We start from the raw sequence: 10,501 nt of genomic DNA, 5'->3' as shown, positions 1-10,501 counted from the left end.
AGGTTGCACACGATGTTGAGAGCTTTCAATATTTGTTCGTGAAACGTGTTACGAAAGTACATAAGCACGCGTTTTGGTATTACACAATGTGTAATTCAGTTTGAATGTTTATTAAACGGGTGATCTCTTCACGGGCAAGTATACGTTTGTTGTGATTTGGATTCTTTTTCTTGACAGAGTGAGTATGGTTTGACGCCGCTTTTAATAATTATCCCAGTAATATCACGGCAGGGGACACCAGAAATGGGCTTCACACATTGTACCCATGAGGGGAATCGAACGTGGGTTCAACATGACGAGCGAACGCTTTACCAACCACCCCAACTAAAGTAAACGTGGGTTCGAATGTCATATACTCCCAGGTGTGGATCCTTGGCTTGCAAGCACCATAGCAGTGCTTGTTGGTTTTCCGTAAAACGTTACCGTCTGAGACCTGCATCATACCGTTATACAACTGAAAAACCTAAAACCGAACTAATACACTGTTGCCCCATCGTGTAAATATTGACTGAGAGGGCATATTTAGAGCAAGACTCATTTCGGTCAAATCCTACTTTTCCCCTGATACGTTACACTCCTTTCATATGTTTGCCATTTTTTTTATTCCGCAGTTATCCACCATTTCTGAAGACAACAATACATGACAGCTCTAGGTTAACTTCTAAGCCCCATTTGTTACAACAGTGTTCTAGTAAATCAAGGCTGTTTTTTAGGTATAGTCCCATGACATCAATTAATGTCACGTCATCTGCAAATAAGACTTTTGTCCAAGCTGAATTCCGCGATTTCGCGGTTGCCATGTATTTTGCAGAAATGCCTACTCCTTGCAGAAATAGAACTCTCTTGCAGAAAATCATATTTTGTGCAGAACACGTGCAGAATGTGCATATATATGCCCCTCAATTTGGCACTTCAGAATTTTATCATGTGGTACTACAGCTGGTTATAAAAGTTTTTTAAACTTCGCTTTGAAATGAAGTTGACTTCTGTATTATTGCTTACCGAAAGTGCATGTATGTATGTTTATACTAGTGATATCCTGATTGATGCACTTCAGTAATCTATTCTAGTCGTGGGTAAGGTTCTCATGAAAATGCCTGCTACACGTCATACAGGTGGAAAACTAGGAAATTCACGAAAACTTTGCTTCCAAAAATGCAGACTTCTGTAGACAGATAAGAACAGTGTGATATCGTTTAGTCATTCCCTGACAAACACACCTCAAGGTCCACATTTTATCATTTCATCTTCTAAAAACTATAAATAAAACAGGCCTTAACATATATACTTGGCGTACTCCACATGTAGTTTTCGAACTTCTTAATCTGACACAAGGTGATATATATATATTGGTTAATCTGTCATGGCATGAGAGTTTAACTTTTGTAAAATGAAAGAATTAGGTGATCCTTAACTTCTTTTGAGTAGATTATATAGTTGTAGGAAAAGTGTTGTCTTATGGTAGTATGGTAGTGCAAGAAATATCTAGTACGTTTAACAAACCTTTCCGGACCTTTCTGGATCAAAACCATAATCATTCGTAAATGAAATAGGATACATTTTCAGGCCGAAGCACAGGTAAAATCTCTATACCAGAAGCACAAGTTGTTGTCAGTCACAAGTGAGACTGCACATGCGGCAACGCGAAATAATCTAAACTATGAACTGATAATGTGTTCTTTGGTATTTTTGTATTTTGGTGAAATGAGTGTACGGACGTTGAAAATATCATTTCGATTTTGGATCTTTTAGTGAATGAAATACGGGTATTTGTCTACAGTATTTCTTGCTACATGTTAATATTTTGTTATGGAATTGGGAGAGGGGTGGATTTCACACATTCTTTTGCAAGCCATAAGGCAAGGTGATAATATACTAGCCACATTAAGAAACTGTGCACGGAGAAAATATAGATATAAGGGCACACCGTCCATATATGAAATATAGGTTTGAACACAGCAATTATTGGAGACATTCAAACGCTCATGCACGTGCCATGCGATATGACGTCATTGATTGGGCCTATGGACGTGCAATGTGTTACTGCACGTGCATTCTGTGCAGCTGTACACAGCATGTGCAACTCAAAATTCGCTGTCACTTTGGAAAGCATGATCTGTGGTCATTCAAATATTCAAAACTTCTCAGGCGCAGACACAAGCATATCACAAGCAAATCATGCCAAGATTGACAGCTGCACAGCGTCATGAAGCCATTGGAATGATCCGAGCGGGAATGAGGCAACAACAGGTGGCAACACATTTTCAATGCCACCGTAACACGATATCGACATTGGTGAGGCGTTATCAGAGCACAAATGACGTTGCCGACCAACCACGTTCAGGACGTCCCCGAGTAACGACGCCAAGACAGGACAGATGGATTCGAGTTACACATCTCCGACACAGGTTCCAAACGGCAGTAATGACGTCCCAGACAATTCCTGGACTGCGCCATATCCACCCCAACGCTGTCAGGAATCGTTTACGTCAGTACGGGATTCATACGTCCCATCCTGACACACCGTCATCGTGTTAACCGTCTAAGATGGTGTCGACATCATGTTCGCCAACCTCGAATATGGTGGAGAAATGTTGTCTTTACAGATGAATCGAGGTTCAACATTTCCCACAGTGACGGGCATCAACGTGTCTACCGGCGTTTGGGAGAACGTTATGCACGCAACTGCATTGTGGAGAGGAATCGTTTTGGAGGTGGCTCTGTGATGATTTTGGGTGGGATAACAGCACGGCACCGAACCCCTTTGGTGGTTGTTCAGGGCAATCTCACCGGTGTTGGCTACAGAGATCAGATTCTGAGGTCTGTGGTCATTCCTTTCCTGCAACGTCATGGCCCGGAATTGACATTTCAACAGGACAACGCTCGTCCTCACACGGCTAGGGTCCTTCATTTCCTTCACCATAACAATGTCATATTACTGCCATGGCCTGCAATTTCTCCAGATCTCTCCCCAATAGAGCATGTGTAGGATGAAATGGAGCGCCGCCTGCGTCGTCTCCCACATCCTCCAGATAACGTCCGTGACTTGGCACAGGATTTGAGGAGGATATGGCAGGCAATTCCCCAGGCCTTCCATGCCCATTTGGTGGACTCCATGCGTCGCCGATGCACTGCTGTGATTCACGCACAGGGTGGTCATACCCGTTATTGACTTTGTGACTTTGTCGTATGACCCCCTACTCCATTTTGATCTTCTGACGTCATCGTAACAGATGTTGTTCAGGTCCCGTTGACATTTCCTTATGGTCCGATCATTCAGCTGCTACAACGTCTGCATCATTTTGTTCTTGCTGTGTTGTATTTCAATCCAGAATATATTTTCTCAGTGCACAGTTTCTTTATGTGGCCAGTATAGTTAGCGACATCCAATTAAAAGCAACTGAGCAGAAAATGATAGTGTTACTTTGAAGCAGCTTTTATAACAAAGGTATCAGAACGACCATTCTCATTATGCTGTGAAGAACTGTCAAATTTCTGTCATTGATTCCATATTCTTCAACACATACCGTATTCGACGTAATAAGCGCCCCGCTCTAATAAGCGCCCACGGCGATATTTGCTAATATATTGGCTAGTAAACAATCCCAATTAGCACCCTTCGTGTTTTATATGCACCATTAATTACGGGAAATTAAATTCGGGAAAAATATATCTGGCGTGTCTTATACGTATAGACTTTTCTTTTGTATCATTTCAGGCTGTCAGCCTGAACCACAAATTTACGATCTTTCAACTCTTTCACCAAAATTATATTCTAATAAGAGCCCCCTCTTTCTAAATTTGAGAGCGCCCTAGGCGCTTATTCCGTCGAATACGGTAATATTAGTTATATCTGTTAAGCGATCGTGCACATGAATGTATTCTCAACTTGATCTTCATAACTGCCTTTGTGGTCTAGTAGGTTAGAACGTCTGCCTGGAGAGCGGAACGTCGGTGGTTCGATTCCCTGCCCGAGTCATAGCAAAAGAGTTTAACAAACCCACTTTTCGTTACCCTGCTGGTGCTTGGCTTGAAGGAGATAAAACAAGCACTGTCGGCTCGTATAGTCAACATACTGAGTATGGTATCCATGTTAAACTTAGGCGTATGTCTCAGTGGCATTAGTCCACCCTGATACAACATAATATCTTGAACAACGAGGATGGAGCTGCGATGCCTCTATATTCGAAAGAAGAACTTGGAATCTTTGAATTAGGTTGGGCAATCAGAAACATAGATTTGATATCAGTAGTGACACATATAAAATGAATGCTACGATTCATGTACCATCACTGGAAATAAGGTCAATAAACATAATACATTATGTAAACGTCTGAAAAAGACATATCTTCTAGTTTTGCAATATTCTGAGATTGTACCTTTGGTATGTTGCTGTGGAACATCCTGATGATATTGTTCTAGAAATATGTCCTCGAGTGCTTAGTCTGGTGCCACAATAACTCTGCGTGGCGTGTGACATTGCTCACTTGTTTGTTTATTTTCAACGCCGTACTTATATAGCAATATTCTAGATATACAGTCCAGTGATTGACATCATGAACTTTGATCCACGCAGATAGGATACATGACATGCATCACCACGTCAGAGTGTCTGACCTTCTGACCCCGTTAGTCGCCTATGACGACAAGCCTAGTCGCCTTTTATGGCAAGCATGGGTTGCTGAAGACCTACACTGACGCAGATTTTCACGGCATAATAGCAATCATTACTTTGTCTGGTCCAGAGCATAGTCAGTCTGAAGAACAGATGGTCGGAGGATCTTTTATTTTGGCCGCGCCATATCTGCATAGTTCTCCTTAATAGATGTAATGACTGGCCGACTGGAAGTCAGTGTACTGTCTGAGTGGTGTATCCATGTTAAACTGTTGCAGGTGTTTCGGTGTACAAGCAGTCACACACGCACACACGTACACACGTACACACACACACACACACACACACACACACACACACACACACACCGACAGCTGTTTTGACAGGGACGTCCAGACCTTGGGTCATCCACAAGGTGTGTTCTCCCAGCCTTAATCATAGCTGCACGACGTTCAGCAGTGGAATAGCTAGGGCACTTATCCCCATACACTTGTATTAAGCGGTCATGAGTTTCGTGGGGACTACCTTTTTCTAAAACATAACTAATTTACTGCTCAGTTCTCGACCTTTTCCATTTATGTGTCCATTTGGACCCCTATCACGTTCAAATGTATGTAACTAACATAGAAACGGCCTCAACAGACCAAAAGCTTAAGATAATTTTTTTGATACCAAATCTTGATTATGTATGTTTGAGTTGTTTCACTCGTCGTCCCGAGGCAAGGGAGTTAACTGACTATAAAAGTCCAGTCCAGTTGCCGAACAAGGCTGGATTTATATTTTGACTAGATGAATGTCGCGTAACGAAATCGACATTCGGTTCGTAAACTGCCGTGCAAATTCCGGTCGATTGCAGGATCTGCAAAGCATGTGTACCATCAATTTACCGTCAACATATATATTTCGAATATTTTCATGTTTTAATCAAGGTGCTCACGTGATTTGATGCACTTTGCGAAGTAAGTCCCATTTAATAACAATAAAGATCTCAAAATTGACTATCGATCAGATCGTCTTGACTGGGCGCCGCCATTTTGTTTGAAGCAAATGCAAGTGATATGGGAGATGTTAGCGCAACGATCGAGCCCAGAAAGGGTGGAAACTGGACTGGAGTCTGTTAACTCCCTCAACTCGGGAAGAGGAGTTTCACTGGACTTTGAAGAATTTTTTTTGGAGGGATATTCCTTCTTACTGTTTCTGTGTGGATTCTGAAAAACCCAGAAACATGCTCAGTTGTTTCCGAGCATTCGTTTTCTCTCCAAATATCGAAAGAAGTTTCACAATGCAGTTGAACCTTTATATCTTTAAAATCTCTCCATACATCAAAGGTGGGGTGGGGGGGTGGGGGGGGGGGGGTGGGGGTGGGGGGTATACCAGAATTACAGCCATTTCTACATTTCTGTATTAGGATATTTCATTTTCAGAGGGGGCACAGATGGCCCAGGCGTCTAAGGCGTCCCTTGGGCACGCCGGAAACCTATGATTGTGGGTTCGAATCCCGGTTCGCCCCGATTATGTTTCAAGGTTTGTCAGCACCATACCCGTGCTCGTGGGTTTCACCGAGGTGGTAAACGTTTGAAACCTGCATCGGGCTTCGGGCTTTCCTCCGTGGTAACTGACATACCGTCCAAGTTGACCTAAAACAGCTAAACCCCAGCTCACTCACTCATTCAGTTTCACTCACTACACATACCATATCTATTTGCAATCGCGCCCCGATTATTTATCTAGGTGTGTACCCATGCCCATGCTCGTGCATCACGTCGGGCTTTCCTCCCACATTAAGCTGACACGCCGTGATTTAACTGGAATATTGTTAAAAGCCGTGTTAAACACAACTTGCTCACTCATTCATTTTAGGATTTGCGGTAATGATAGCCAAGAGGGTGAAGTATATATCATTTAGTCTTGATTGTGAACCAAGAACACCTCCCAGTGTTCCAGAGAGTATCCTTGAATACCTCCCAGGGTCCAACCCCCCCCCCCCCCCCCCCCCCCCCAAATAGCGTAAAAGGGGCGGAAAAATCCCAAAATGTAGTTAATACGGATTTCCGGTGGTTGACACGCTGATCAATTTCATAGAATCGGACCGGTGACCTATCAACCTGCTTCCAACTCCAATTTTTAATTGCATTACGTTTTTTTCTGTTTAATTATTCGTTTTCTTAACGTGTCCACAGCATATTTTTATTAATAACATTAAAGATGCCTTCACATTTCTAATCAGCGGGTTAATCCCTGCCAAATATTCACTGTGCGAAATAGGACCGAGGACGTGGTTTGTGATAGCAAAGAGAACGTTAGTCATAAAAAGTTTATTACAGACACTAATTGTTCTTTAAACCTTCGTTTATAGCTTGTACTTTTCCTTTAACCTTAGTTCATAGCCTGTACTTCCCTTTAACCTTCGTTTATAGATTGTACTTTCCTTCTACCTTAGTTTAAAGATTGTATTTTCCCTAAACCTTAGTTTATAGCTTGTACTTTCCTTCAACCTTAGTTTATAGATTGTTCTTTCCCTAAACCTTAGTTTATAGCTTGTACTTTCCTTTAATCTTAGTTTATAGATTGTACTTTCCCTTCACTTTAGTTGATAGCTTGTGCTTTCCTTTAACCTTGGTTTATAGATTGTGCTTTCCTTTAACCATAGTTTATAGATTGTACTTTCCTTCAAGCTTAGTTGATAGCTTATACTTCCCTTTAACCTTGGTTTATAGATTGTTCTTCCCTTTAACCTTGGTTTATAGATTGTACTTTCCTTAAACCTTGGTTTATAGATTGTACTTCCCTTTAACCTTAGTTTATAGATTGTACTTTCCTTTAACCTTAGTTTATAGCTTGTACTTTCCTTTAACTTTGCAGGAGCTACAGGAGGCCACCTTACAGGAACTACATGAGGCCACCTTGCAGGATCTACATGAGGCCACCTTACAGGATCTACATGAGGCCACCTTGCAGGATCTACATGAGGCCACCTCGCAGGAGCTACATGAGGCCACCTTGCAGGATCTACATGAGGCCACCTTACAGGGACTACATGAGGCCACCTTACAGGATGTACATCAGGCCACCTTACAGGATCTACATGAGGCCACCTTGCAGGAGCTACAGGAGGCCACCTTACAGGAGCTACATGAGGCCACCTTACAGGATCTACATGAGGCCACCTTACAGGAACTACATGAGGCCCCCTTGCAGGATCTACATGAGGCCACCTTACAGGAACTACATGAGGCCACCTTACAGGATCTACATGAGGCCACCTTACAGGAACTACATGAGGCCCCCTTGCAGGATCTACATGAGGCCACCTTACAGGAACTACATGAGGCCACCTTACAGGATCTACATGAGGCCACCTTACAGGAGCTACATGAGGCCACCTTACAGGATCTACATGAGGCCACCTTGCAGGATCTACATGAGGCCACCTTACAGGAACTACATGAGGCCACCTTACAGGATGTACATGAGGCCACCTTACAGGATGTACATGAGGCCACCTTACAGGATCTACATGAGGCCACCTTACAGGAACTACATGAGGCCACCTTACAGGAGCTACATGAGGCCACCTTACAGCAACTACATGAGGCCCCCTTGCAGGAACTACATGAGGCCACCTTGCAGGATCTACATGAGGCCACCTTACAAGATCTACATGAGGCCACCTTACAGGATCTACATGAGGCCACCTTACAGGAACTACATGAGGCCACCTTACAGGATCTACATGAGCCCCCCCCCCCCCCCCCTGCAGGAACTACATGAGGCCACCTTGCAGGATCTACATGAGGCCACCTTACAGGAACTACATGAGGCCACCTTACAGGAGCTACATGGGGCCACCTTACAGGAACTACATGAGGCCACCTTGCAGGAGCTACATAAGGCAACCTCCAGGAACTACATGAGGCCACCTTACAGGAACTACATGAGGCCACCTTACAGAAACTACATGAGGCCACCTTGCAGGAACTACATGAGGCTCCCTTGCAGGAGCTACATGAGGCCACCTTGCAGGATCTACATGAGGCCACCTTACAGGAACTACATGAGGCCATCTCCAGGAACCACATAATGCCATCTCCAGGAACTACATGAGGCCACCTTGCAGGAACTACATGAGGCCATCTCCAGGAACCAAATAATGCCATCTTGCAGGAACTACATGAGGCCACCTTACAGGATCTACATGAGGCCACCTTACAGGAACTACATGAGGCCACCTTACAGGATCTACATGAGGCCACCTTGCAGGATCTACATGAGGCCACCTTGCAGGAGCTACAGGAGGCCACCTTACAGGAACTACATGAGGCCACCTTGCAGGAACTACATGAGGCCATCTCCAGGAACCAAATAATGCCATCTCCAGGAACTACATGAAGCCACCTTACAGGAACTACATGAGGCCACCTTGCAGGAACTACATGAGGCCCCCTTGCAGGAACTACATGAGGCCACCTTGCCGGGGCTACAAATCGCTGTGTTAGGAGTTCCGCAATGTGTGAGTGTTTCTGCAAAGAAACATGTGTGCAAATATTTTGGCACTATATATGATGAGTGGGCCGCCCACTCAAACATTGTATTGATACGCGGTTTCTAAAGTTACTTTATTGAAAACAAAAATAGTTTAGTAGACATTGATAACTTTAAGAAATACATGATATGATAAATATCTTCTAAGCCTCGTTCGTTTCTATATCGTAAATATCATATATTAGGAATAAAGACTATGTAAACTGAGCAGCAAAGGAAACAAAAACATATTGAAAGCTACAGATATTATATCCAATGTGTTATCTTTGAAAATCAATATATTTCACTTTTGTTCAGCTTGCGTTTACAACTTTTCCAAACACCTTATCTCCATTAAACCAATACAATATTACAGGGGACGGTGGGGTAGCCTACAGGTTAAAGCGTTGGCCCGTCACGCCGACGACCCGAGTTCGATTCCCCATATGGATACAATGTGTGAAGCCCATTTCTGGTGTCCCAAGCCGTGATATTGCTGCAATAGTGCTAAAGAGACGTAAAACCATACTCACTCACTCATCTTATTACAAAACAGTACCCAGCAACAGATTACTTTCTACAATCTGTTGCAGCAACGAGTGCTGATTAAATAGACATTATCAAATTTAACAACAACTCTTTCAAATTGCAATTACATTTAAAACCCAACTCGGCATACTTTCTTTTGGCCCTCAATTTATTACTCTTGCCAAAGGCTCGCATATGACAAGTAACATTCCTAATTTTTATTTTTCTGTAATTGAATATAAACTCAGCTGAACATCTCCGCTCTGCCCTGTGCTACAAACATTGGGTGAGTGAGTGAGTGAGTATGGTTTTACGCCGCTTTTAGCAATATTCCAGCAATATCACGGCGGGGGACACCAGAAATGGGCTTCACACATTGTACCCATGTCGGGAATCGAACCCGGGTCTTCGGCGTGACGAGCGAACGCTTTAACCACTAGGCTACCCGACCGCCCCTACAAACATTGGCTCGAAATAGAATAGAATTAGAACTATTAAGAAAGTACTAATACATTTCTGAAGGCGTGATCTTTGTCCTCAGACTTTTAGCTTACTGGCCATGTGTGCGTGAATGGTTTCGACAATTGCATAATTTCTTTCAGTGGCATTTAGAATTGCTTGATAAAGGTGTTAGGATCTACACCGAAACGTCGCACTAATTGTAATAAAGAAGTTGTTCATCCATAGAACTCGTCTTACTTTAATTGCATAATTGTTGTTTCGTGTATTTAGGGAGCGTCATATTGTTCTCTGATCACAAGATTGTTTTGTACGCTTGTCTAACGCCGCAGTAGGACATATTCCAGATATATGACGCTGGTGTGTAAATAATAGAAG

General features: G+C 43.1%; 1 protein-coding gene across 1 annotated transcript; it reads left to right on the top strand.

Moving 5' to 3' along the window:
- The first annotated feature begins 7,508 nt into the window (after positions 1 to 7,508).
- LOC139457363 (RNA-binding protein 12B-like) lies at positions 7,509 to 8,696 on the top strand. Its single transcript, XM_071238768.1, has one exon. The coding sequence runs from the start codon at positions 7,509 to 7,511 to the stop codon at positions 8,694 to 8,696; it is 1,188 nt and encodes a 395-aa protein (XP_071094869.1).
- The last annotated feature ends 1,805 nt before the right edge of the window (positions 8,697 to 10,501 follow it).

Source organism: Haliotis cracherodii, unplaced genomic scaffold (assembly GCF_022045235.1).
Source record: "Haliotis cracherodii isolate W230 unplaced genomic scaffold, xgHalCrac1.p SCAF_12, whole genome shotgun sequence".
Lineage (NCBI taxonomy): Eukaryota > Metazoa > Mollusca > Gastropoda > Lepetellida > Haliotidae > Haliotis > Haliotis cracherodii.
Note: the sequence above shows the minus strand (reverse complement) of the source record. Positions and strands in the feature narration are given on the sequence as shown.